This window comes from Harpia harpyja, chromosome Z, assembly GCF_026419915.1.
Source record: "Harpia harpyja isolate bHarHar1 chromosome Z, bHarHar1 primary haplotype, whole genome shotgun sequence".
Classification (NCBI taxonomy): Eukaryota; Metazoa; Chordata; class Aves; order Accipitriformes; family Accipitridae; genus Harpia; species Harpia harpyja.
In genome coordinates, this window is record NC_068969.1 from 104038707 (window position 1) to 104065967 (window position 27261).

At 41.2% G+C, this 27261-nt stretch overlaps 3 protein-coding genes across 5 annotated transcripts in view; 2 read left to right on the forward strand and 1 right to left on the reverse strand.

Moving 5' to 3' along the window:
• Positions 1-13573, forward strand: part of PRLR (prolactin receptor) — a 164656-nt gene extending 151083 nt beyond the window's left edge. The window contains exon 17 of the transcript XR_008233382.1: positions 13558-13573. The gene's annotated coding sequence lies outside the window, so the exon portion shown is untranslated. The remainder of the gene's footprint in view (positions 1-13557) is intronic.
• AGXT2 (alanine--glyoxylate aminotransferase 2) lies at positions 1-15655 on the forward strand. The gene is made up of 14 exons (XM_052776192.1): positions 1-99; positions 1621-1706; positions 2129-2313; positions 2627-2750; positions 3874-3968; positions 5100-5193; positions 6290-6383; positions 7430-7530; positions 8633-8725; positions 9547-9679; positions 10351-10439; positions 11966-12115; positions 12475-12573; positions 14024-15655. The coding sequence occupies exons 1-14, from the start codon at positions 45-47 to the stop codon at positions 14132-14134; spliced, it is 1509 nt and encodes a 502-aa protein (XP_052632152.1). The 5' UTR covers positions 1-44; the 3' UTR covers positions 14135-15655.
• Positions 14843-27044, reverse strand: DNAJC21 (DnaJ heat shock protein family (Hsp40) member C21). 3 transcript variants are annotated; one of them, XM_052776190.1, is made up of 12 exons: positions 26855-27044; positions 26403-26496; positions 25278-25401; positions 24226-24348; positions 21964-22268; positions 20463-20614; positions 20015-20102; positions 19613-19771; positions 18914-18956; positions 16772-16962; positions 16297-16363; positions 14843-15586 (listed from the first exon to the last, which is right to left on the reverse strand). In XM_052776190.1, exons 1-12 carry the CDS (start codon positions 26949-26951, stop codon positions 15425-15427), a joined length of 1605 nt encoding a protein of 534 aa, XP_052632150.1. In that variant the 5' UTR covers positions 26952-27044; the 3' UTR covers positions 14843-15424. The 3 variants fall into 3 exon arrangements, with proteins under 3 accessions (XP_052632150.1, XP_052632149.1, XP_052632148.1); XM_052776189.1 differs by having other exon boundaries at positions 16297-16360; positions 18896-18956; XM_052776188.1 differs by having other exon boundaries at positions 18896-18956.
• Between the last annotated feature and the right edge of the window lie 217 nt (positions 27045-27261).

Here is a 27261-nt window from a genome sequence, read left to right on the forward strand (position 1 = left end):
GGGCCGCGCGTCCCCGGCCCGGCGCTGCCCTGGTACCGACAGACATGGCGAGGGGAGTCGGGCCGCTGCTGTGGGGTCGTGGCCGCCGGCTCGGCAGCGGTAAGGGACCGGCGCGATAAGGGGAGGTGGCTCGGCTGTGCCGGAGCCGGGCGGAGCGGCAGTCCGAGTTCCCGGCGGGACGGAGCAGGCGCCGTTGGCCGGGCGGTCCCTCCGTGGGGCTGTCAAGGGCTGAGGTGATTCTTCCCGCGGTGGGGGCTCGCTCCGCCGGGGTCTGCCGGAGCCGCGGTTGTGGACGGAGCCCAAAGCCCCCGCAGGCCTGGGCTGGCCGGGTGGGAACGGGGACTGGGGAGGCCTGGCGGGGGGTCGGCGTACCTCCCTGAAAGCCCGCTCTCATGGGGATTTTTGATCGCAGCTCCATGTTTGTACGCGGGGGGGGGAAGCAGCACTTTCGATGTAGCTGTAGATCCCCTTGAAAGAGGCCCGAAGGCAGAACTTGTCTAACTTACGGCTTTTAATTAATGTTTTTGAGACTGGACTCTTGTAGGTCATTAATTCATTAGTGCTGTACGTGGTTGTAAGGGAAGTGGCGGTGTATGTAATACACAGGAAACTTTACTCTTCATTCATGTACTTTTTAATGTGTGTTAGAAATTCTTTAAAACCTTAGACATTTAAAAATGAATGTGTAGTTCTCAGCATAAGATGTTAGGGATGCAGAAAGAGAATGCATTTAAATGATAGCTTTTTCTGATACCTGCTTAGTTATACTTGCACTTAAATGAAAGGTAGGGCAGTGATGTTTTTAGGATTTTGGAGAGAGGTCGGAAGATGGCACTGAGAGTTGTCAGGGCCCTGAGCACTCCTTGTCTGCCCTGGGCAGCCTCATCCAGGGTCTTTGCCTGTGCCTGCTGCCCAGGAGCCCTGTTTCAGCCCAGCCCTGAGCCTTCAGACCCTGCCTCAGCTGTGCCATGAGTATAGCCTTGACACCAGCCCAGCCTCTGGCCCCGTCTCCTGGATGAACCTTGGACCTATGTTGTAGCCTTGTCTCCAGCCCTGTCTCTGGCCCCATCTGCTGCTGCTGCTCCTGAGTGGACTCTCTGGGTGGACCCTGGACCTGATTCATCTCTTCCACTTATGTGGGGCACTCTCGGTGGACCCTGCTTTGCCCACCTTGTTTAGGTCTGTTGGGACTGTACCCTAGTCCCTGAGGGCACCGCCTGTGCTGCGGTCACCTCGGGCTCCTGGCTCGCACCCTTGTAGAGGATTCCTGCTCTTGCTGCTTCCAGACAAGAATTTGTATCAGAAACTGCTGAGGGCGAGGGGATTGGGGTGGGTGTTAAGTCCTTTTCTGTCAAAAGTCCATGTGAAACTGAAAACCGAGTTTTAGCAGATAAGAGAGAAGCACTTTTTTCTTTTTTAATGTACATATATTTTGCCTTTACAAAGATGTTACTTAATTATATTTTTCCCCCAAGAAAATTTCTCAGACAAAAAAAAACAAACCAAAAAACCAAAACTTGCTTTGACCATAGCTTGTGTGTTCTTTGAACAAGCTTATCGAGAAACTCTTTCTGATGTGCACCTTGATAAGTGTTTGATAATTCTCTTATTGTTTTGTAGTTGCCTTTAGGCAGCAGAAATGGAAAAGCTTTGTCTCCACACAAGCAAAAATGCCTCCTTGCGATTTTGTACCTGAAAAATACAAAGTAAGTCATACATACTATGCTGAATTTAAGAAGGGCTGCATTACTGGATTTGAGCAATAGGCTCATCTGCTATAAATAGTCAGTGCTTTAAATATGATTATAAAATTTGCTTTTTGGGCAAAAAACAATTCTGTTACAAGCAGGATATAATCTATAGATGTATCTGTGTGACAGTTCTATATCTTATGGCTACATTGTTGATTTGAAAAACTTAAAGGAGGAGGTAAGTGCAGAATAGCAGCCTTATTTCAAAAGCTGTTTCAGAGGTTTGTAGAACCTTTTGTGTGCCAGAATTTGTTAAAATCTTAGTTCTGTGAACAACTGCTGTAGACAACTATGTAATCTCTGTGATCCACTACAGGTGCATTGGTCTGGATCTTTAGAAAGCATAAATGGATAATGACTTTTTTTATTCCACTCAGTCCTATCCGTATGAACGTATGCAGAAGATTCGTGAACAAAACATTTCTCCTTCACTGCGAATGTATTACAAGAAGCCATTGTTGCTGCATCAAGGACATATGCAGTGGTTGTTTGATTATGAAGGACGAAGATACCTTGATCTCTTTGCTGGAATTGTCACTGTCAGTGTTGGTCACTGTCATCCGTAAGTATGTTACTATTTGATTTATGCTATAAAATACAGGAAGAGATACCTATGTTGGCTTTGCTTTTTGTTAATCTGTGGCACTGTGAGCCTAAAACCAGAATATGATTCACTGAATTGTCATGTATCACTTACATTAAGGTCAATTTCCACTACGCTTTGAAGAATTCGTTAATTTTTTCTACTTGTTCATTCATCTGGCAAATGGTGCAGTGTCTGCATTTTCAGAATTAATAATGGGTAGGTGTGTGCATGTATGAGTGCACATGTGTGTAGAATTGAATCCTGTTGTCTTTTCTTGTGCTACATGCAGAAAGGTAACTACGGCTACTCAGAAACAGCTTGCTCGCCTGTGGCATACCGCTAATATCTACATGCACCCATCAATCCAGGAGTATGCTGAAAAGCTAACTTCTCTTCTTCCAGATCCACTTAAGGTACTTTGCTTCTGACAGGAGCAGGGGCAGGTGAAGGGCATGTCTGTTTTTAAGAAATGTTTAATATAAAATATTACATAAATGAGAGCCATAAATGATATCTTTGGAGAGAAAACCTGTATGGGGACTACAGGCTGTCAGATAAGGAGAGTATGATGACCCTGAAGGCCTTTTCTTTAGACTCAGATGTAGACAGGCATAATATCCCAAGGTCCTGTTCTGTTTGTTCTCATCCTCCAGTTGTCACTGTGAAGGGACATTGCCAGCTTAAAAATTATTGAAGGAACTAAGAAGATGTTAACTATTCTTATACGTAGCCAGCCTTAATTTGCTTGATCTCATGACAATTCACAGTGAAAAGTATTTGACAGTACTTTGTGTAGTGAGCTTTACTGACATTTAAATAAACCACATAAATGTCATGTTTCATATGCCCAGAAACAGTAAGAAAAACACTGGGTTTGTTTTCAGGTAAAATAAACTGGTGATAAAATGAAATTGGGCTAGCAGAAGAGTGTGAAGCTGTCGCAATCTTTAAAATGGAAGGAGAGTTAAAAAAACAAAATGTAAACCATCTGCATAGTTTAAGAAGTGGAGAATCTCAATCAGTTCTGAAAATTAACTTTAAAAGCAGTGACACTAGAATTTGAGCTGTTTTCAAATCTCAGAACTAGTATTCAGGATATCCCCTTAATCCTCATTTGCTCCCAATAAGCATACTCTGCTTACCTCTTCTGTTCCACAGTTGTGTCTGTGTGTGTCACTCCTAGTAACTAACATGCAAGGACACTGTACAGCCCTTTTTACCTGTGTGAAGGTTATTTCTATTCAGTCAGTCATACTCAGTTTGGCCCGGACACTTTCATTTTTCTTTGAATCACTGTTCCATCTTAGGAAAACCTGAAGATCCCAGCTCTTAAAGATTTTTTTGTACTCTCCCTGAGTATGTCAGCTTGGTCTTAGTTCTCATCTATAGTGTATAGGCAACACTAAGTTTACTGCGGTGAAGTCACCTTGTGGTAGTGATAGGTTATAGCTCATAATGTTACTAAGTGACATGGTCTGATGCTGAACAAGAAGGTGGTGGCTGGGCACTGTACTGATCCTAAGCATTATCCTTTAGGTGGTTTATCTAACCAACAGCGGGTCAGAGGCCAATGATTTGGCTATGTTCATGGCAAGGCTGTATACTCGTAACTTCGACATCATCTCTTTCAGGTAATGGCGATAGATCTGTACAAAACTCATTTGTGTATGTGATCAATCTCTATATGCCTAAACCAAGAAATGATAGAGAACTCTTTAATCCCAGATCTGCTGAGGAGAACGCTATAAAATTATTTTATTTGACAAAGAGAAATTATTTTATTTGAAGATTTGATACAGTATATTCAGAGTAGTTTGTATACAAAACACAACCTGCAATTTTTGCTTTTGTTACTTAGAAAAGGGTCTAGTCTCTGTGTTCAGTGTGTGCTTTGGTGGACTGTCGTTCAGGGCCAGAGCAGGCTTCAGCAATTGCTGCTTTCTTCCTTCATTCTACCCCTGCAGTGCCCTTGTTTGTGGGGATGCAAAGGTGGAATAGCAGTGCAGTGAACTGCAGCAGGGAACTGCTCTGGCTGAAAGCTAACCTGGCAGAAGGATTTGTTTTGTTTTGTTTGTTTTGCTGCCTTATTTTTCTGCCAGATCCCTGAACCATAGTTCACTGCACAGGTACACAAACAGCTCTTCTGGCTTAGCGACAAGGTGGTGCAGGGGTGAGTGCTATGTAAGCACCAGTGTAAGCAGTCTTTTTTACTGTGCTTCCCAAGCGGCTTCAAATATTAGAATAAAAGGCCTTGTTATGAAAAGCTGTATTTTTCTGTTATTCTGTTCAGCAGAACATTGGGTACCCACCTTGCTTGTATGTTCTCATTAATGAACTTCTGATTTGTGTATAAAACTGGCAGCAAACTACCATGTAGTTTAATGATTGGCAGCATCTGTTGGAGAGAGCAGCAGTTCCCAAGATTTAAAGAGATGTTTGCTGTGTAGGGCTCAGGTGCTACAGCAGAACTTTGTGAGGCACTGTCTGAATTGCTGTTTGCTCCAATCATTGTTCTCTTCTCCTTGCAAACATCACCTCACAATTTTTAACATTTGAAATTTAGGAAACAAATGCAGATGGGCAGTCATGGATCTTCCAAAACCAGAGCAAAAAATGGCAGCAGGAATCCTCTTGTTTTCAGTGTAACAGTGCACACTTTCCCCAATAATTTGTAGCTCAGAAGCATGCCTTCTCAGAACTAATTTTGCTACAGTCTCTTCTTGGAAATGAGCAGTGTTCATGTGCTTGCTTTGTTTGCACAGAGGAGCATACCATGGAGGCAGCCCTTACACGCTGGGATTGACATCTATTGGTCTTTATAAGCATGGTGTCGCCAATGGCTTTGGCTGTTCAACAGTGAGATTTTTATTTATTTATTTTAAATAATCTGGGTAACATAACATTTTATTTGAATATTTCAACAATTAGCACATTTTCTATCCTCAAAGTTTGTTACGGTCACTAACTAAACTGCAGTGTACCTGTTCCTCCTGTGTAAGCACACGAGCCAGAGTCCCCTTTCCTTCTCCATATAGTTGCTTAAGCTACTTTGGAATCGGGACAGCCATAACACAAGTGAGCATGATTTACAGCTCTTTAGTCATGCTTAGTGCCTGCATGTAAGTCTGTGTAAGGTGCAAAATAATAAAGCTCGGAACCCCTTTTCCCAAGTTTGTTTTGGCAAACCTGTGCAAAGCTGCTTTCAGCTGGTCTGAAGTAGATCCTCCCCTGGAATGAAGAAAAAACCCTACGATGTCACTCATTTCAGCAAGACAGGAGACATACCTGTTAAGGAGATCCATTGGAGATAAATGGCAATACGTTATCTCCCTGCCCTTGAGCAGATGGGAATGACTTTCTATCTACTAGAAGCCGGCATTGGCTACTCCAATCTGTACTGGTGATAGCTCACCCGCAGCACTGGCTGTAGGAAGGCTCCGTTATAGCAGCCTCCCAACCTGGGTCAATAAATGAGTTGCCTGAAGTCATGTGGTATTTCATCAGCAGTCAGGATTAGAAGGCTGGAGTTCCCAATTTCCAGCCTGTAATTACTGTACTAGATCTGCCTACCTCCCTGTGTTTTGCAGATTTTTATCATACTTTGGATTATTGAAGTACTACCAGCAGCTCTGAAAATGTTGCTATTAATCTTAGATAACCAAAACTGCTGATTAACTTGATTATTTCCTTTGTTTTGTTCTTTAACTGAGTGATTATTGCTGGAATAGTCTAAACTTGTTGGTTCCAAAACTGTCTCTGTTTTACCGTTTCTTGAGGGGGAAATTTGGTGTTATTCCACAAGTGTTGTTCAGACAAGTTGCTTGAATGAGGTATGCCCTTTGACTCTAACAGCCTTTCTTTAGTTTTTGTCATTAGTGATTCCTCAGTATGATCAAAGCATCTCTTAGAAAGGTGTCATCAAATCTGTAGCTATTTCTCTTATGCTTGACAGACAATGTTACCGGATGTTTTTCGTGGTCCATGGGGAGGCAGCCGTTGTAGAGATTCTCCAGTACAAACTGTTCGAAAATGCAGCTGTTCTGAAGGTTGGTCAATGACAAAAAGTATTTGGCTTTTAGATTAGAGAATACTAGAGGTCTGTGGAAATAAGTTGTATTTGCCTCCTCAAGAAAGGTAGACCTCTGGTTAGGATTTGCAAGGGCAACCAAAGAAAATATTGCAGAGAACCTCAGGCACCTGCTTTCCACTGAGAAAAATTTTGGGCAAGTGACACCTCATATTCTCGGATTTCTTCTTGAAATCCCAGCCTTTGTTTCCAGCATTTGTCATGATCAACTCTGGGAGCTGTGGAACTCAGTTTAGCACATCTGGAAGAATGGAAATGTTCATTGGTGTTTTCTGCTGTTTCTGAAGTTTTGACAGCTCTCAAGCTTTTCTTTTGGAATAATATGAATAGTAAGGACCTGAGGCCAGTGATAGGCAAAAAGTCTAATATGGGGCAAAACATTCCATACACAGCACAGTGTGAAAGCTCCGCTACTGCTCCCCTGTTAACAACTATTATAGTAATTTTTTTCCACTGTTTCAACAGGCACTCTTTGGTATTTTAATTCACATGCATACATAACAATGTTTTCTTTTTAGCTTTGCCCTCCCTAGTGAATGCAAGCATTAGCTATTCTAATTGCTCTGTTCTTTATTTCAGTGTAGACTGATACGCAGCTGTATTCTCCAGAATCCTCATACCTGCACTAACCTAACGATTCCTTATGTCTTATGCTGATGTTCATTAACCCCTGAGAAAGCGTGTGCTTATTCATTCTGCTGATGCAGGTGATTCACAAACACTTTCTCTAACCTACACCTTACTGACTTGTATAATGTGTAACACCTTACTGTCTGGCAGCCTCGCCTTGCTGTTTTGGAACTGGCATTCCTTAGAGTATATATGGTTTAAGAGAAAATAAGGGACTCTCTCCTTTAATGTTTAGCCTCTTATTGTGTATTTGAGAGGTGACATTTACCATGCAGTCAGATAATACTTGTTGCTTAGATGTGTAATTTCATATTTTGAAGCTAGTTTTGTGTCATTTTAAGTAAATTCCCTTCAATCTATTTCCCCTGTAAACAGGTGTATGTCATGCAAATGACCAGTACATTGAACAGTTCAAAGACACTCTGAATACCTCAGTGCCAAAGACAATAGCTGGATTTATCGCTGAACCAATTCAAGTAGGTAGTTTGCCATTTCTCAATTGTGATGGCACAAATAGTGTGAAACACTCAGATCTGATATTCTTTAGCTACATCCTAAACATAGACTTCTGTAGATTCTTCTTATTTTTTTAATGCCTTGAACATCTTAAATGTTTGAAAGAATGGATGCACTGTGTTAAAATTTCAGCTTCTGTCACTGATTTCAGTGGAGCTAGAATTTTGCTCATGAAGTTAAATTAAACAGAGAATCATGATTGAACATACACATTTTTTTCTGCATTTAAATAGCAAGTATGATGCATGCTATTGTTTAGTTTCTAATACCTTCTTCCAAATTTTGTACTGCTTTCCTCTTTACTATTTCTGTAAACTTTAACTCAATTCCCCTTCCACCTCTTCCCAGCCATGTTGTCCACTATATTTTTAGCAGATTTCCAGCAAGTGGTGGCCACAGGATTCATTCTCTTGGTGCTTCACCCTAGTTTCAGAACTGCTGTATGTGTGGTTCTTGAATAGGAAGAATGGAGAATATATTCTGGAACAGGAAAGGCAATAAAAAAATGTGAGAATTGTGTCCACAGAGAAGATTGGAGCTGTTCTGTTTTTTCTGTCTTCTATGCCTTCCCATACTTGAGTCTGAGAAGCCATTGCAGTCCAGGTGTAGAGTGGAATTTCTGATCGAAACTAAAACTGGCAAGGTGAACAGAAATTGAGGAAACAATGTTTTAAACAAATTAACCAAAGAAGGGATGTGAATTCTCTGGTTAACTTTGTCATCAAACACAGTTTCTGGGTTTCTCAGTGTGTAGGTTTTCAAGATACTTGTTTTGGCAGTTTATCCTTAATAGACTCTGTCTTACAGCAATCCAATTTACAGTGTGGCCTCACAAACGTTTATACCAGCACAACTAATGGAACAGCAAACTGCCCTGTGGAATGGGAATGAGTGACCTGAGTAGGAACTTTTTGAAGCAGTTTCACTGCTGAAGCCAGAAACTTGAGACAACAGTCTTGCTATTACCTGAGGGCTGCTGGTATTTTATTCTTATTGTAGTATAGTCACACAGTGGAATTCCTGTTTCCTTGTGCGAAGATGTTGTCTTTTTTGTCTTGACAGGGTGTTAACGGCGCTGTTCAGTACCCAAGAAGTTTCTTAAAGGAAGCTTATCAGCTAGTACGGGAAAGAGGGGGCATTTGTATTTCAGATGAAGTGAGTTCTTTTTGGACATAAGAGCTCTAGAGTTTGGGGTACCTCTGAAAGTCATCTTAAAAGAATCCAAGTGAAGGCAAACTGGAAGCCTGGAAATAATCTAAATGCAATGCTATACAATTCATAGCTTAAGCTTAACACAGCACATCTCTCCAAGCATAGGAGCCTCCCAGTTTTTACTGCCTTTATTCTGCTATGTGGTATTCCGATTTTAGACACAGGTAATGTTAGTAGCAGACTTCAATCCCTACCTTTTGGGAGCACTAAATTTACACAAATAGGCAGCTAATAAATGCCAGCTGTGATGTGAAGTTTGTCACAATAACACTTCCTCTTATGAGTGTTGTTGGCATACATAAACTCGAGAAGGGAGTTGATTGCTGTACCTCTGCAAATACATTTTATAAATAGAATTTGCTTAGCTAAAGCTATTTTGAAACAGTAGCAAACACTTCGAAGTGGTGGTGATACGTACCTCAAGCATTACAGTAGCAGAAATCAGCAATCATGGGGTTGCTTTTGAAATGTGATAAGCAACTGCATTTCCTCTCCATTATGAAATGGAAGCTGCAGCTTATTTGTGCATCTCACCATGCCTAAGACGTGGTGACATGGTATCTCTTTCATATGTGAAAGAAAAACCCAATTACAATAAACAGAATTGTGTGCAAAGCCATCTGAATAAGGATCCTAATACAACTCGACTCCAGATATAGTTGCAGTTTAATGCAAATCAGTAACAACAGAAAGACAAGAAAAAGAAACCATATTGTAAAATGTGAGAAAGTGATGGGGATTTCTCTGAATTTTTCTTTTGAAAGGTACAGACAGGATTTGGACGGACAGGCAGCCATTTCTGGGGATTTCAAACACATGATGTAGTCCCTGACATTGTTACTTTGGCAAAAGGAATTGGTAATGGCTTTCCAATGGCAGCTGTTGTTACAACAAAAGGTATAAGTGTTCTGTTTTGCTAAGATTTAAAATAGAGCAATTACAAAATATACTGTACAATAATTACTTACTGGAGAGATGTGTGTTCAAATAGCTGAGCTTTATTAATAATCTTTGTCTCAATCTACCTTTTGAGAAATGAATTGGATTCTCATTACTCATTTTACCAAGCGCTGTGCTATACCAGTGCAAAGCTTTATTTGAATGGGGTTAGTTGTGTAACCGAAGTGGGGATGACCTTGCAAGTATTGGTATAGCTGGTAATAGATCCTGGAAATCCTAACGGAATTCACTGTTTTACTAACCAAGGTACTGCAAGTATATAAGGCAGCATGCTAGCCAGCTACTTGATTCATACAAATGACTGGCTGAATCTAGTGAAGAAAATCTGTAGGTGTCAGTTTAAGGGGACAACTGATAGCATATGTTAGAAATGTGACTTCTTTTTAAAAAAGTCTGGTTTTAGCATCTGCTAGACACTATAGTTTTGGGGGATAGTCATATTTTGCACAGACTACTTGCAGGAAAAAATAAAATCTTCCTATCGCGTTGTCTCCAGTAGAATCAGGGTTGAAGCACAGCAAACTTAACTGTTAAGTTAAAGCAGGTAAGTACTGTTACCAAACATAAGGCAACTGTAAGAGTAATCAGTGTTGTTCTTTTTTTCTTAGAGATTGCAAGTTCCTTGGCTCAAAACCTTCACTTTAATACATTTGGAGGAAGCCCTTTGGCCTGTGTAGTTGGAGCTGCAGTTCTTGATGTAGGGAGAACATTGTATATATTTATATATTCCACGGTTTTTCTTGTAGCACAAGATGAAAAATGTTTACATTTATTCTTACTATAAAGTTACAGGTGGGCTATTTTTTAAATAACTGTATAAAATGCACAAACATATGCATGTATTATGCATACATGGCCAATGTGCCGTATGTGTAGGAAAAATTCCTGTTTCATTCCATTGCAAAATTTTAATTCCTCTAGCAAGAATAGGAGTCCTCTAATTATGTTTTCAGAATCATCTTTCTGTGTCTTCCTTACATTCTTTACTTTGTTAATAAAAATGTAGGAAAGCACTTTCTCAAAAGCCCCTTTCATAGGACTATGCAAATCCTTAGCTAAACCAAATTTATTCTCTGTCACAAATGCTTAACAATTTTTTTTTAACTCCACAGCTTTTCCCTTATGCCTAAAAAGCCTCAACAACCAGATAGTTAAAAATACGGAAGGTCAGAATTCCTTTTGAAAAAAAAAATGCCTCATGAAAAAGACAATCGAGAAGTTTGCAATATATTTCACTTACTATCCAGCAGAAAATCAGTCAGTGGGCAGTAGGTCGCTATTTAATTTGTCTTGATCATGTACAAACCATTTGTCCTTAAATCTCACTGCATTACAGCAGACACTGTTTCTGTTCATGTTACTTTCCTGAGTGTTGGGGGGGGGGGGGGGTTAAGCTATTTTATAAGATGGTTGATCATATCCATAAAAATTTTTTGAAAAAACAGTTTACAAATAAGAAAGTCTGAACCCATGTTTTGGGTTTTTTTGGCTCTGAAGTAACTTGGAGCCTGGATCTGAAATAAATCCAAGGAGATTGTCAGAGTCTGAAAGAATAAAATGGAGTTGAAAGAAAAGGGGAAAAAAAAAAAAGAAAAGAAAAAAGGAGAAGGAGCCACTTCAACTTTAATTGTATTTTTTTGTTTTTTTCATATGAGTTTTTTTAATGCATATATTAAGTTCATAAAATGGGTTGTGCATGTCAGTGCTGATAGCTGACTGCATATCAGAACTTTGATTGAGGAGAGTGGAGTAAGGAACAAAAAAAAGATTGTGGTTAAAAAGCATGGTATTGATGAATCTAAAACACCCAAGTTGTTCCCTAAAAAGCTGCCTAGTACACATAGGTATGCCTTGTCAAATTACATTCTTCCCATGATACTGACAAAGAATTAAAATATTTCTGGTTAGATTTTGAAAATAATGCTGCTGGTCAGGTTATTTTTCAGTTCTGACTACATGTGAGCATGAATTACTGGATTATGTTTATGGAATAATAAGTAAAATGTGAAAAATGCCACAGCAACATCAAAATATTATGTTCAGTTGTACTCTGATGCCACTAGAGGGTTGTAAAAGAACAAAAATGTAAGAACTGTAGTAGTGAAGGAACATAGTCTGCAAGGAAGTGAGATAAACATAGCATGTCATCAAGCTAGATGGGGATTAACTGACTGTATTGGAAGCTTTGCCTGCAATACTGTCACAGTACATCATTTTAACCAGGCTATTGAAGAAGATGGTCTACAAAAAAACAGTGAGGATGTGGGAACATATATGCTACTGGAGTTGGGTAAACTACGGGATAAATTCGAGGTTGTTGGAGATGTCCGTGGCAAGGGACTTATGATTGGAGTAGAAATGGTGACAGATAAGGTTAGTGATTTACTTTATTCCTTTCAATTTACAGTGCCACTGAAAGTTTTATCACATCTTATTTCGGTTGAAATAATATGATGATTTCCTATTTAAAAAAAGCTAGTGAAGTGAGAAAACATTGCTCGGGCCAAAAACGAGCCAGAATGTTCCAGCTTTTCAGATATTTCACAAGCTTTGAGTAAGCAGTGACTTGTGTACCTTAATTGCATAAACTTGTCTTAGAAAGCAGATAAATTACACAGCTAATGTTTTCAGCCAGAGATGGGGGTGGGCTTTATTGGACAGACTGGAATATATATTTTTTTATAGGACTAATTTAGAGTATCTAAGTGAAGTTTAATGTTTGCTTTCCTTAGGATAGTCGCCACCCTCTTCCAGCTGAAGAAATCAATCAGATCTGGGAGGACTGTAAAGACATGGGGGTTCTAATTGGCAGAGGAGGACTCTACAGTCAGGTACTGAACCTCTGGTTATACATAAAGCTTATTTTCTGTCCTCATGAACTACATCCCGTTTCCCTCAAGCTAAATTAACTTTAGTTTAGTAAATAAACAAAGTAGAAAACATATACTCTTAGGAACTCTCTCTGTTTAATTTTGCTCATTTTATAAATTGGGCAGGAGCTATCTGATTCTTTTCAAGTATGCTGAGCTAGCTCTAAGCTTGGAGTTTTCCTTTAGAGGGACAACTTCCCCTAGAAAAGCAATGTACTATAGTCTATTACAAGAAATCAGCAATATTCAGGCTTGCTAAGTCTTTGCTAATGTTCAGGTTATCACCTGACCTGTTGGTACAGAACAAGTTTGGTTTTGCTAGTTCTTTCAGTCTGGAGAGCTGGTAACATTCTACCTGTATGGTAATAAAAAAAACCCAGAGAGTTGTTAACAGCATGTTCAGCAAAAGCGGGAATTGCATGTGAATAGGCATCAGCCCACAGCAACTGAAGATGCACCATGCTGTACCCAGGGCTCTGCATCACCAGCTTCTTACAGCATGTGAGTTAATAGCAGAGAGTTGCCTCAGGGCTGGTCAGGTCGGTGAAGCCCTCTGAAATAGTGGAAGCAGCTTCTGTACACGATAAACACAGGATGGCTAAAATAAATGCGGCGTAGTATCTGTCACCTCATTGGTTCTTTCACAAGTCACAGACTAGAAACCCAGGTAACAGGCTGCACCTCAGAGTGTGGTTAAAATCTGATTCTGTCTCATGAGAGTGCTGTTTATCTGTGAGTGTTAGCTTCACATGGGGCTGCGGGTGGGAAAGACCATTATTCCACTCTCGCTGCATGAAGTCCTGTGATATGATGACAGAAAAATTTAAACTGAAACTTGACAAGTTAAACTGTGTATATACCCCTTCCTGATCAACACGCATTCAAGCTATAGTACCCTAACTGAAAGTTAGTATTTGGTGATTCTTTCATAATGCATTCTCTTAGAAGCCTTAAAAAAGCCTATAATATAACAGCAAATCAGCTGACACAATGCAAGAGGCTGCCACTCTTAATAGATACTAATTTTCCCTGTGGCAGAGCTGCCAGAAAGGAAGACAAACCTAGTTCTGTTCTTTCTTAGTACAAACCCGTTGAAAGTTTTATACTAGTTCTGTCTGGCATAACAGAGCTGCAAACCTGACCTGCTCTGGTCAGGTCTCTTTTGGAGGCAGTTGCTTTGTCATAAGAGCGGAGTGGTGGGTTGGATACAGTCAAGTCCAAAATTGCCCCACTTCAGAGTGCGTTTATCAGAAGCCTCAGTCCCTGCTCTGCTGTTCTGCTATAATATTATTTTTCACACTTTTTGTTAGATTTTTTTGAGCAGAAGGTGAGTGCTGACCTAGATGGGCTGCTAGAAACTGTATTCTTTCCATACAAGTTTAACGATTTCTTTTTTTTTTTTTCTCCTCAGACATTTAGAATTAAACCTCCTATGTGCATTACTAAAAAGGATGTCGACTTTGCTGTGGAAGTATTTCATACTGCTTTACAGAGACACATGGAGAAAGCAGCTGCAAAATAGACTTGATTTGTTCCCTTACATGAGACGCATACAGAACCCCCCGATACTTGCCACCCAGACCTGGTACTACTCTACACTGGATAAGAAAATCATAGTCTGAAGAAGAAGTACTTGTTCAGTATCGTAAGAGTGGTCTGACAGATCCAGTGTTTAATAAAGAATACACTGTAACTTGTTTTGTAAACATACAGTTCAGTTCTACAGTGGTGGTGTGTATTCTGTGTATATTCTACACACAGCTATTCTAGCATTAGCATAAAAAACCCTGATTGGATTAACTGGGTATCAGATGAAGAGGCAGACGTATATTCATCTTTCATCTATGAAAGTCATATCAAAATTGATAATTTTTAGAAAGAGGGAGAGGAAAATAATAAAGTTGTTTTGGGGAAGTACACTGGGTGTTGTAGCATCCATAGTGCCCTTGGGGGTGGTACCAGCACTGCAGTGGCATGCCTCCTGCTGCCCTGGCTGTGCTGCTTTGTATGATGGCATTTACTGCCACGTCTTAAATATGTTTTGACAGAAGCACCACATGCTCCCCAATGGCTGAGCATTGGTGTGTGGTGTTACAGAGGTGGCTGAGACCAGTGCAGGGTAGTCCCCAGCTGCCTTCCACAGTGGTCACCACTGCTGCTGCCCCCAACCCCCCTACCAAAACCTTGCTATTTATACCAAATACATACAAGCATTTGTAAAACACACAAATGATAGAAGTATTTATTTATTTAAATAAAAGAATTTAAAGTCAAAAAGTAACACTGCAGACTTCAGTCTGTGAGATTTCACTTACATAAGCATAATAAATCTCTGGGTGAGAACCACTCTGAGCAGAACATAACTGGAGGTTTCAAATAGAGGTAAAACTGTCTACCCCTGCTAAAAGGACACACTGTAACTAGGGCATGAAAAAGAAGAGTTTGCATAAAGTTGAAAAGTTTCTAATGACAGTAATTATTTTTTATCATGGGGCTCTAATCTAGTCATCTTCCTTTCCAAAATATGCTTTTCTCCTGCTGCTTTTAGGATTGCAAAGCACACTCATTAGTGATATAGTAAAGATGCAAACTATGGCTAGTAGGTCAAATCCAGTTATTAAAAGCTGATAAAACCAAAAGAAAGCACACATTCCTTCACAAGATAATACTCCTTTTGCTGCATCTTCCTTTTTTTTTTTTCCAAAATTAGGACTTCCCTTCTCTGTTTTAACTCTGAACACAGGCAATGTGCACCTTCCAGTTTTGGGAGAGTTTTCACATACTAATAGACTGTTACTCTAAGAAAGCTCTATTAGTGTTTACGTTTCTCTTTTTTGTTTCTGGTGTTTACAGTTCCAGTTACAGGTGGTGCTTGGGTTGCTTTTGCATGTCCCATGGTTTTGAGGTGTTCAAACAGTTTATTTCGGGATGGAAATGTACATTTGCAGGTTGTACACTGGATGGGAACTTCATTCTGCAATGAGGAAAAAAAACCAAAATGCTTCACAATCATATGTAATATGCAATAAATGTAATACACCAATTTGTTGTATGCAGTTTCTCTTAGTGAAATGTGAATAAGCTGTTTCTATCACAGATACTCCATTACTGAGGACCAAATATATATATTAAAAAAAAAAAAAATCACAAGTATAACTTCTTGAAATTTCAAAGAGTACTAAGTAAAACCAAAAACAAGAATAGAAGCCTCGCAAATCTAATTCAAGATAAAGAATACTTTTGATTTCACCCGACTATACACACAACACTTTAGGCTCTGAGCTTTAGTGAATTTATTATGTCTTAGCTGTAGTTACTAAAACATTTTGCTCTTTCTGGGAAGCATCAGTATTGGGAAAGATGCAAATGGTACTGCCTGTCACCTGCCTGATGACAACAGCTCTGTCTTCAGTTGTTTAATTTGTTTGGTTTGAACTGCCTTGGATACAGAGCTTTAGCAACTCTCTCAAACTGAAATTTAGTCATGCTCTTCTCTGCGAGGACAAAAGCTGCTGTTCCAGTCTCCCAGCTTCTAATAAAATCATAGGGATAGAAATACCTGTATTATTAGAAAATAAGAAAAAAACTGAAACAGAATTTGTGGACTGGAAGTGACCAAACAACCAACCTTGTCTGTAGTATTATGACCACCAGCTTTTAAATAGTGTAAGTAATTTGACATACCGTTGTTGGGTGCTCTGAAGCAGACTTTTTTGCATCCTTGGCTTTTTTCCCTTTAGGCTTAGTACTGCTGATAAACAAAGAGAAACCAAGATCAGTGCATTCAACATTCAACATTTAAGAGCGTCTGATGGTTTTCAGTCATCAATGTCTCCACTGCTTTCCCCTGTTCTTCCTTCAAACAACACAATGCAAGAGCTTCCAGCAAAAAAATAAAGCAATTTAATTTATATGATCAATTGTTGAGATCAAGATTCAGCTAGATGGTGAATCAGCTACTGGTAAGTGATGTGGCGGGGATCTGCAGTCAAACACCATTTCCAAAGTAGATCCTAACAGTCCTTGCTTAGTATCCTATTTACTCAACTCTGATTTAGTGGAGTAGACCCCAGTTCACATTGACAAGTAAATCTAGACTTGTCTGACAGTATCAAACATGACACAGAATGACACAGTGCAATATTGCAAGTCAGCACACCTTGTCACTTCACTTTCTGTTTCCTTCATTTGGCTGACATCCTCTGTAGTGCTTGTGTCCCCTGACACAGCACATCTTTGGCCATCATTTACCACCTCCTCTGCTGAGCCACTCTGCTTGTCCACTGCGGGCACCTCCTCTTGTTCAACTGTTCCTTCATCAGCACTTTTATCAGAAGAGTCCTTGTCAGTCTGTCCAAACAGAAGACATGCAAATTAACTACTTTAAGTTCATTAGTGATTATGTTTATAGTATTATACTTATTTATCTCAAACACCACAGGTGGGTAGGGAGAACAGAAAGCCATGGACCACCTTAATTTTACTGTTTGTTTTCAGTGAAATTGTAACAGGTAAAACCTTAGTTCTCCTGTTTTGAAAGATGAGGCCACCTGTGATAAAGGGAAGAAACACCAATAAAACAGCCTCTAAAACTATAGAAGAGGAGAATGAAGGTAGCTTTTAATTATACGCAGGGCTCATTCTCTTCTGGCTACCATTTCACATTATAAAACAGTGGCTTTCCTTGTAAATTTGCAAAATGTTATTTAGACTAAAGTTTTCTGTGCCAGACACCTGCATTAGGAGACAAGTCAAAGTAACTGAGCTGACTGAAGCTAGATAAACACACTGTATTTTCCCTCCCTAACAGAAACACTGGCAGCCTTTTCCACATACCAGAAGACAAGAGTAGACTCAACACATGCACTCTGTCAAAAGATCAACCCCGATCATGTGTGAAGCAATACAGCTCAGCTCCCAAAAGCAGGGTAACGAATTTGACCTAACACTGCATTAATGCAACTCTATCACCTCTAGTATCTTTTGCAGAGTCTCAGCTACCTGAAAAAACTTGGCTAATCTATCTACTTTCAGGAGAAGAAAACAAAAACCATAGCAATTCCCTGCACTTTGTAAAGCTTGGTGGAGGATGGAAGTTATGTTCCCAGAAAAATCTGTCTGTGGACGATTCCAGCTCATGCTATGCAAGAGTGGCACCTACTGTCTGGGCTGCAGAAGACCTCGTGAACAAGCTGATGGAAGAGAGACACAGTGCCTATATGCAATCTGTACAGTGAGAACAAGACCTTCTGATTTCAAACTGGGAAGGCAAGAGTTGAACAGGAGCCTGATGGCCTGCATGGAAACAAGAAGGTCAAGCCAATACTGACTTGGACTATGCAATACCAGCCAAAGTGAAGCAAGAAAAATTCAGTTGCTTGCAAGTCTCAGGGAAGTTTCTTGAGGATGAGAGATAATGATGGTGTGGGAGAGGGCAGAGAAGGTGAACATACGATAGGAGACTAGAGGGGTTAGGTTGGGAGAAGACAGAAGACTATCTTGGGAAAGGGTGGAAGAGGCAGGACCTGGTACTGAAAGCTCACTGGGAGAAGGCTAGGATTGAGGTAGTAAGTAGAGAAGAAGTAAGACTTCTGCAAAGGATCAAGGTTGAGGAAGGCAGGCAGAAAAGTTCGCTCACTGTGGCACTGCTGCCACTCAAGCCTGAAACAGCTTGCAGTTCTTGAATTTTACCTGCTGCTGTAAGCACAGATCTGTCATATCATGTACAGACTCAGATCCTAGAGTACAACAGGTTGGTGTTACTCATTTTTACAATTCAAGTGAAAGGTGGAATGGATGTGTTTCCAACAACTACAGTGTCATTAGGATGCCAATAATGTGTTAGGGGTTTTTCTTCCCCTAAGTTAGAGATTAACAAACAATACGTTATACCAACTCTAGCAACCAAAGCAGAAAACGACCAAACAATTGAGCTGCTAATGTACTAAGGCCCTTGGTGGTCTTTCTGATCAATTCCTCGCACTCTGCCTATCTGCCTGTTTCCATCTGTCCTCCTTACGCTTCAGACTGTAGCCTCTCTAGAACCAGCACCACATTTATTAGGATCTGCACAAACAGAACAAAGTGAGGTCTATGAGATTATTATCATAAAATATGATCATAATAAATGTAATAAAAATTATTTTGCAGTCACAGAAGAACTAAAACTATCTGAAAACAGTCTTCAAGTTCTGTAGAATTTCAAAGTCTGTCTTATTTTTCAGGACAAAAAAAAAGTTAAGTTAGGAGATAACAAAACTGGGTTGTAAAGTTCCCAGAATACCATGGTATGACTACATGCCATCATCCTTGTTTTCTGTTTCTTCCTCTGCTTCTTTGAGAGCCTGTAAAGATAAGAATTTAAAATTACCTCTTTTCGAGGAAAAAACAAATGAGTATAATTTCTAAAAAGGTACCAAGTTATATTCTTGCTTATCCTCTTAACATAATAGGGAGACAGTAGCCACAAACAGAAAACTATTCATGCCTGAAATGAAAACAACAGTTCTCCTAAACTACTCATTGCATTTAGTAAAACATTTATTCTGCTCAGACTGAACTTGAAGATACTAGTGAGAGAGCTGGTATTATGCTTTGGCCGTTCAAAAAATGAAGTTGTGCAATTTACTTCATCAATTCTGATTTTTAAGCACACTCATTTTCTATGCGTGCCAGCATCCAACTGACAAAAAGTATCAAAAAAGTACTGAATGAATAAACACTGGCCCTGTGCAAGTTCCCCTGTTTGAAAAGTAACAATGACTTTTCCTTAACATGTAACTTTAAGAAGCAGAGAAAATATGAGACTATTATCCTACAACATTTGAATCCAGTCACACTAATGTATGCATTTTACTAGAACTCTGATGCTAAGCAATATTTTAAATGGCATAATACTGTGAGTTCCAACACAACTATAAATCACCAGAAGCTCCCTCTGAGGGCCTCCAAGACTTGCTAAATCATTAGTCACGATAAAATTAAAGCCAATTTAAAGTACTTCTGCTTGGGCATGTCTTCTCCTTCTTTCTTCTCTTTGGTATGTATTTCATTTGCATCATCCAAAGACACAGGAAATTTCCCTTCTTCTTCTTCCAGTTGCTGTCGTAACAGTGCTACCATCTCTCGATGCTTCTTTGATTTTTCGTGATTCTTCATGCTGTGAAGAACAGCAGATCATTACTGCAGGTAGCTCTCAGCAAACATTGTTATATTTACAGATAAATTAATAACAGGCCCATTATCCATCATTACTAAGTATGGAAAATTCTGCCCTCACAATGTCTCTACTGCAAAGGCAACACTGACCATTATGTGGAGTTAAAACATCTTTAAAACGCATTTTTAAAAAAGTTAAAACCCAACACCCCCAACCCCCAAATCCCCAACCACAAGCACTTACGCTTTCTCGGTTTTCAAAAATTTCTCACAAGCAGGGCAGTACAGATCACCACCAAACTCAGCTTCTTCAGTCTCATCATTCTGTTTGTCTGAAGAGATCAGTAGGGATCAGAGAGACAAAGTCAGATGAGTGATTTTTCAGTAAGCTGCTCTTAAAGCCCCAGCAAACAGTCACATTGACATTCAACTTCCTTAGTATTATTGACACGCAGTCATCAAGATCGTGTCACCAAATCATACAGTAGCCTAAATCAACAGCTGTAGCTTGATGTCTTCTCATGCTCAGTGGAAAACCCCAAAGAGGGCCAGACTCTAGCCTGGCTGGCACACCTCAGCTGGAGGCATGGAGTTGCACTACCGTCAGAACTGTGAATCCATGGCTTTAAGTGCCGTGAGCCAATACTCGGGCTATAACGACTCAATACAGATCACCCTCCCACACCCCATACCTTTGATGCCTTTTGTCTCCTGTTGTTGTAATTCATCTTCAGTATCTGATCCATCTCCAAATTCCTTTTCATATTGTGCCTCAATCTCTTGCAACTCTTTCTCCATATCCGACAGAGTCATCCAGCTCTGTTCTTTGTACTGTTCAGTAAGCCTTTAAGTAGAATAATACAGTAACTTCTACGCTGCATCCATGAAATAGGAATTACAGAAGCAGTATTATTTAAAGGATAACTTGGTCTTCTCTGGTATTTTAGGAGAAAAGTCCTGAACATATTATGATGGAGCAAACAATTGTCTGTAGGGCCTGGAAATCTGAGCAGTTAATTTGTGATGTCAATGGGCACATCTATGCTGCAAGTAAAGAGGCGTTAACATAGGTGGGTCCTGCTTGAATTTCAGGCAGGAAATGCTATGCAGCACGGCCAATGTCAAGCTGACAGCAGTAAAGCAGCTCAATCCTCAAAGCAGTACAGCTGCTTTTACCTGCTGCAAGATCCAAACCCACGAACAGTACAGGACCACTAAAGCCACAAGCACATTACTCCTTGACTCTGTGCTATGGGAATGTACCAGCTCAGTTTTCCAAATCTAAGTGTGGCCCAGGTTACCAGTCAGTGCACCACAATACAACTGAAATTTGCTCTAGCTGGATCCTGGACTCAGAATTACCAAGCCATTTGTCAGTAAATGCGTAACTCTGCTTCATTCTCCCTTTTGGAAAAAACATATATATATATATATATATATATATATATATATATATATATAAAAATAAATAAATTGTACATAATCTATTCTATATATATTTTAATTATTATTATTATATTATTTTAATCAATACACAATTATTTTGCAAGTGCACTCTTACTAGAATTTAAGCTCCTTCCTCCCATTTGCAGGCAAAAAACTCTTCTAATTAGAAGAATAAATTGTGCTTACACTTGGGAGAGAGGCTCTTCGTTCTACTTAATTTTGGGAAAAATAAAAGCATCAAAAAACCATGCATTTAGTCCAATGAAAGGGTCCTTTCTGAAGAGTTAAAAGGAAAAGCAAAACTATTTTCATTTTTCCCACTTTCTTTTTAGTGGGTACAGTTCCAAGGCAGATGAAGCTGATCTAAGAACATGTTGTCCTAGCCCTGTTCTCCCTCATTCCAAAACACAAATTCTTTTTTCTTTAAAGGAACAATGATAACTATTAAATCTTACCTCCCCAGGTAAGTAAAAGCACACTGGATTCTGTGCTACTACAGCCAGTGGTAACACACAGTTATCTGCAGCACACAGATAACTATTCCCTGGTTATCTTAGATCGCTACATGTCAGTACAATGCAGAGACACTCAAGTTTTAAAAAGCTCAGGCTTGAGACCAAAACTAATACATAAAACATTCAAGGATGTTTAAAAAAGCAAGTGGAGCTACTATTAGAATCTAACTCTATATGGTATCCTCACGGATAGTTTCTCCAAGTTTAAAGTATTTGTTCCACATTTACATACTTGGCTTGTCTGAGCTTCTGCTGCCTCCGAAATTCCTCTGCTTTCTTAGTTTTTTCTGCATTTTGTTGTTCTACAAGTTTTCTGTGAGCCTGTAGTCTTTTATCCCTTTTACGAACAAAGGCTACTAGCTGACGGACCACTTCATTCCTCTCTTTCCTTGCTTTATCTCTTGTTTTCTTGTTCTCTTTTTCCATAGCTCGTTTCTCCCAGCGGTTTGAAGCTTGTCGTGTGTCATATTCTTCTTTCCAAGCAAAGTTTTTCTGAGTGCAGAAACTCTGCCAATATGCATAGAAAGGGTGGACTACCTGTAAGAAAAAAAAAAAATTTAAACAAGTCATTTGTTTGCGAGGGGACAAAAACCATACCAAATAATTCAGGACTTTTGTAGCAGTTTTGTGTCTTCTGTACAGGCCACAGTTTTCCCTCAGAGTATAAATAAATCACATAAAGGTTTAGAGAAACCCTTCATCAGCTGTATGAGCTAAGATTTTCTTCCTCCTCAGCAGCTACCTGAAATCCAAGCACATCTCTGACATTCTCCGGAAGACTGTACAGCAGCTCTTGCTGAACTCCCAGGTGGATTTTTGTTTTGCCTACTACTTATACTTGGAGCTGATCACTTTTGTTTCTGCACCTAATTGATCCACAAGTCTTCTCTTCCCCTGAAGTCTTGGGAAGTCACAGACTTAAAAATGTATTCCCTGCCTGCCTGGCATTGATCGAGCTGCCTCTCAAGCTTCTTGTGAATTAACTCAGTAGACTGAGCCACAGACCACTCGCATCACAGATTTTAAAGCCTCTGTAGAGTTTTCGTAGCTCCCTTCTAAAACTCTTTTCTCTTTTCCCACGACACTCCCACCGCAGTGGAATTACACTGACAGTGTAATCTCTTTGTCTGAATATAAGATAACAGGGATAATTACTTTCCCATTTAACTGAGGCTATTTCCCATAAAATACGCATATGAATCCCTCTAAAAAAAAAAAAAAAATTAAAAAAAAACCAAACACAAAACAAGCACTCTGCTTCCAGAGCAGTGTGAACAGGGCAGATGTCAAAGCATGCTGGTGCTAGAATCGCAGCCATTTTTGCAGTTATTAATTGACAACATAAAAGCTATTTTGTGTCTATAATCATGGCTATCCCATGGTCTGAGACCAAGCAGTTTCCAAAAGATGTTTCAAGATAACTCCATTAAAAGACAGATTTTAGCAGTTTCAGAGACACTACATATTCTCTCCCTGGGAAAGATTTCCATTTGTTAAGCCATCCTGTAATTTTACCTGACATTCAAACACCCATTCTGACACTTCTTAGTTTGATTTGTAACTTTGTTTCCAGCTCCAGCCAAGTTTTGTACCATTGAAGTTACTAATTTTTAAGGTATGTATCAATTTAAATTTCATAAATAATTAGTCATGCAGTACAATCTACTAAAAGTGACAGGGAGAAGTAGCAGACTGGGAGCAACATTTGAGTACACTGATACTGCACAGTTATTCAATGGGGAAACTGCTATTACTTTACTATTTAATTTCAACACAGGAATACTGGTAACCTTAAAAAAAAATTCTAAGTCTGATAGAATACAACAAATAGTTGGCAAACCAGATGACAAGAATCCAAGCGTCCCCCACACACTTTCTTTTCTTGCTTCCCAAAGGAAAGCATGCAATGTTTTGGAAATCAAATCTTACTACAGAATAATTGTAGAGGACAAGAGTATCACGTTGCAGGTCAACCACCACATCTCCCATTTTCTAAAGGCTGTGTTAGGCAGTAAGTGCTATACAGTTTTCCTAAATGAGGCAGGACACTACATGTTATTTAAAAAAAAAAAACAAAACAAAACCTCTCAATGTCCCTTTCTGTAATGTAAGTTGCATTAAAACACTGGTAAACTGTTCTCATCAGGAAGCAAAGAAAATATTTGTTCTTTTGTTTTATAGGCCTTGCACTACACTTAAGTTTCATTGGCATAATTGATGGTTAGCACTGTGAAGCGTTCGTCTGACAACTTACCCTAAAAGCCTGGCTAATAATATAGTACAACAGGAAATACCAATTTTAATTCACTTAAATATTATGAATCAGAACACAAGCGCTTCCTTTATAGTAATGTTCTGCAGTAGCAGAAAAGACAGCAGCTGTGGTTTTGCATTCACCTCAGAGATCAGCAGGAGACTTTCCTTTGATTTCAGTGTGGGACAAAGTAATGACTTAACTGTGTTACTTTCAGTTCAGATTTACACTTGGTCTTACCGTATCATAGTCACTTTGGGAATGTCCAAACATAGGGAATTCTGCAGTATCTTCCTGGGTCATATATTCCATCTCTTCTTTTGCAATCTTCTCAAAAACTTGTCGAAAGACTGTGAAGAATCCCTGAAACAAAAACAAAACAAAACAACCTGACTTATTTTGCACGGCTCAATAATAGATGTACAAATGTTTAGCTACAGTAGTGTATTTTAGAGAAATATTACAATTCTGCAACAGCAACTCAAAACCAGGGTAAAGGCCTTGCTCTCAACAGCAAGACCCTTCTGTTTAACGAAGTTCCCATTCTCTCACACTCCTTTTATTTCAATCTCCTTCGTATAATCCCTGTACCTCTCACACATCAAGCACCTGTATTCAGATCTAAACCAAAAAAAAAGTTTCAGCATGCTGGAGATGTTGATAAGTTTCGGGTTACACAGGATCAAGTTTTGAGAAAGTTCCAAATACAAAATTCACTACTGAGTACCCTATCTCTTTTTAAATTAAGATGTTACTAACTCACTCCTAGTATAGTAACACAAAGACAAATAAGGATTTTCTCTGGCAGAGGTTTTTCTAATCACCTGGAGCTTTTTAAGTTATGATGAGTATCTTAAAATCCAACAGGGAATTTAATTATAGGGAGCACAGTTTCCTGAATGACTGTTGTTATATTGCTTGGTTTTTTGGTTTTGGTTTTTTTTTTTTTTTTAGTTTGAAGCGTTCTGGCTTGTTAAAGGTAATTCTGAATAAACAGATGGTATTGCAAAGCACTGGAATGCTTCACTATATAACGTAAATAAATAATATACACAGGCTCTGTAGCTGTATGGTATAGTTGGAAATCATGACTAAGTAATTGTTGGACAATAAATAAGCAGGAGTGGAAGCTTCCCTAAGCATCCAGCATAAGTTTTGTCTTAGAAAGATTTGCATAAGCATTATTACTACCTATGTTCAACAATTCCACACATAGCTTTTCAACACGAAAAGAATGCCAACACTTTTCATTAAATTTAAATGGATTCATTAAAGATGAGTTCATTCATTACCTTTTCATCATCTCCATATCCCGAGTAACAGCTAACAGTGAAGTACTGCAGCAGATCTAACGTATCATCTTTACAGTCTCCATCAAGTCCTCCTTTCAGCAGAGCCTCCCTGTGACTATCATACCTAGCAAAAATTCACGGTATCAGTGATGTAGAGACACAGAACATTCCCCAGTGCTGGTAAGCTACCACAGTACATGTATCACCTCAGTGTATACTGTAGCCTAGTGTCTGGAATCTGTGTCTCACAGGCAAAGTCTTCAGAGAGGGAAAAAAAAGACGGGCTCAGTAAATCTTCCCGCCAGACCTTCAGCTTACTCCCTATTACTTTATCTGCAATATCTATAGCAGCAATTTCTTAAGGGGCAGCCAGCAAACACATTTCAGCAAGGCGCTTCAATAAGCTTTCAGAAATGGGTAGGACATTATTTCAATCATCCGATGTTTACACGCACAAAAAAAACCCCAGGAGAAGCACGTAAGAACTGAAAAACGGTACGTCCCTCTCAAGGAGGACAAACTTAGCGCAGGTGGTTTTGGCTGCATAACGCGGTAGATGCTTCGGCCCATTTGAAAAACAAGCTACGCAGAACATTTAACGTAGCAGTTTGGGAGACGTGTGTATTTCGAATCCGGACTGTTACAGACACTACCTTACAGGCACCGCGCCCGTCATTACGGCTCGCCCTCTGCAACAACCAGCAGCGCGCTGAAGCCCCGCAGGCACCCCGTGTGCTGCTGGCCCTTCCCCGCTGAGCCGGGAGGGCCGCGGCCGGAGGGAATACCCACGCGAACGGCCGCGCCGCCTCCCGCTGCGGGGCGCGGCGGGGGGGGAAGGAAGGCAACAGAGGCCGACACCGGCGTGTCCCCCGAGCCTCCCCGCTCCGCGCCCAGCCCACCACCGCCCCCGGGACACGGCGTGGCAGCCGCGGGCACCCGGCGGTGCCTCCCCGGGGCGGCCGCACGGCTCCCAAGCCCCTCAAAGCCCGAAGCGGAGCGGCCGCTCCCGCCGCAGAGGCCCGTGCCGACAGGCGGCGAGGCCCAGCCAGAAGCCAATTCTAAGTCCTGGCTGAGGCAGCACTAATAAAGTCTGTTCCAGGCCGCCAGCAGGTAAAGACCGCTCACCAGGCTCTTTCCTGCGGGTCACTGAGAACGTTGTACGCTGCCTGGATTAACTTGAACTGCTCCGCCGCCTCCTCCGCGTTCTCCGGGTTTTTATCTGGAGGGAGAGTTCGTGGAACCGTGAACGACCCGAGGCACGACGGCAGCACCCCCCACGCCGCCCTCCGAGACCCCAGCGAGGCACAGCAAGCGCCCAGCGCTGCCGCGGCGCTGACCGGGCGCTGCCTCCGGCCCCGCTGCCCGCTCCCCGCAGCCGCACCCACCCACCCACCCGCGACGGACCCGGAGCGGCTCAGCCCGCGCGGCACCGGCGCCACCGGCGGAGCACCGCCCGCGGGGAGAAGCGGCTTCTCCCCCTGCAGCCCGGGGGGCCAAGCGAGGCGGAGGCAGGCGGGGCCCCCTCCTCCGGCCTGCGGCCGGGCCGGGCCCGCGGAGACCGAGCGTCGCGGTCCTACCTGGGTGCCAGCGCAGCGCCAGCCGACGGTACGCCCGCTTCAGCTCCTCCTCGGCGGCGTCGCGTTTCACCCCCAGCACCTCGTAGTAACACCTCATGGCGACGGTTCCGCGTGGGGAGAAGTGCCGGCCGGCCGGCCGGCGCTACGAAGGTAGCGGGCGGAGGCGGGACCGGCGGAGGCGGGGTCGGCGGCGGCACAGCCATCCGGAGACCGGGCCGCCGCCGAGACCGCCTCCCGCCGGGAGGAGCTGGGCGGGCGGCTCGCCGGGGCGGGCCCCGCCGGGTGCAGGCCGCGGCGGGGCGGGGGCAGGGCCGCGGCGAAGGATGGCGGAGCGCTCCCTCCCCACACACCCCTTCAGGCTGTGCCCGAGCGGAGCTGCGGGGGAAGCACGGGGAGGCTGCTGTCCC

Excerpts from the sequence above, each read along its gene's own strand:
- AGXT2 (XM_052776192.1), top strand. The coding sequence starts at position 45 with ATGGCGAGGGGAGTCGGGCCGCTGCTGTGGGGTCGTGGCCGCCGGCTC. Across the intron at positions 1,707-2,128 it reads TTGTACCTGAAAAATACAAA|TCCTATCCGTATGAACGTAT; the intron begins GTAAGTCATACA and ends TATTCCACTCAG. Across the intron at positions 8,726-9,546 it reads GCATTTGTATTTCAGATGAA|GTACAGACAGGATTTGGACG; the intron begins GTGAGTTCTTTT and ends TTCTTTTGAAAG.
- DNAJC21 (XM_052776188.1), bottom strand. The coding sequence starts at position 26,951 with ATGAGGTGTTACTACGAGGTGCTGGGGGTGAAACGCGACGCCGCCGAG. Across the intron at positions 16,364-16,771 it reads ACAGAAAGTGAAGTGACAAG|CAGTACTAAGCCTAAAGGGA; the intron begins GTGTGCTGACTT and ends TTTGTTTATCAG. Across the intron at positions 15,587-16,296 it reads CTTCAGAGCACCCAACAACG|AATGAAGTTCCCATCCAGTG; the intron begins GTATGTCAAATT and ends TCCTCATTGCAG.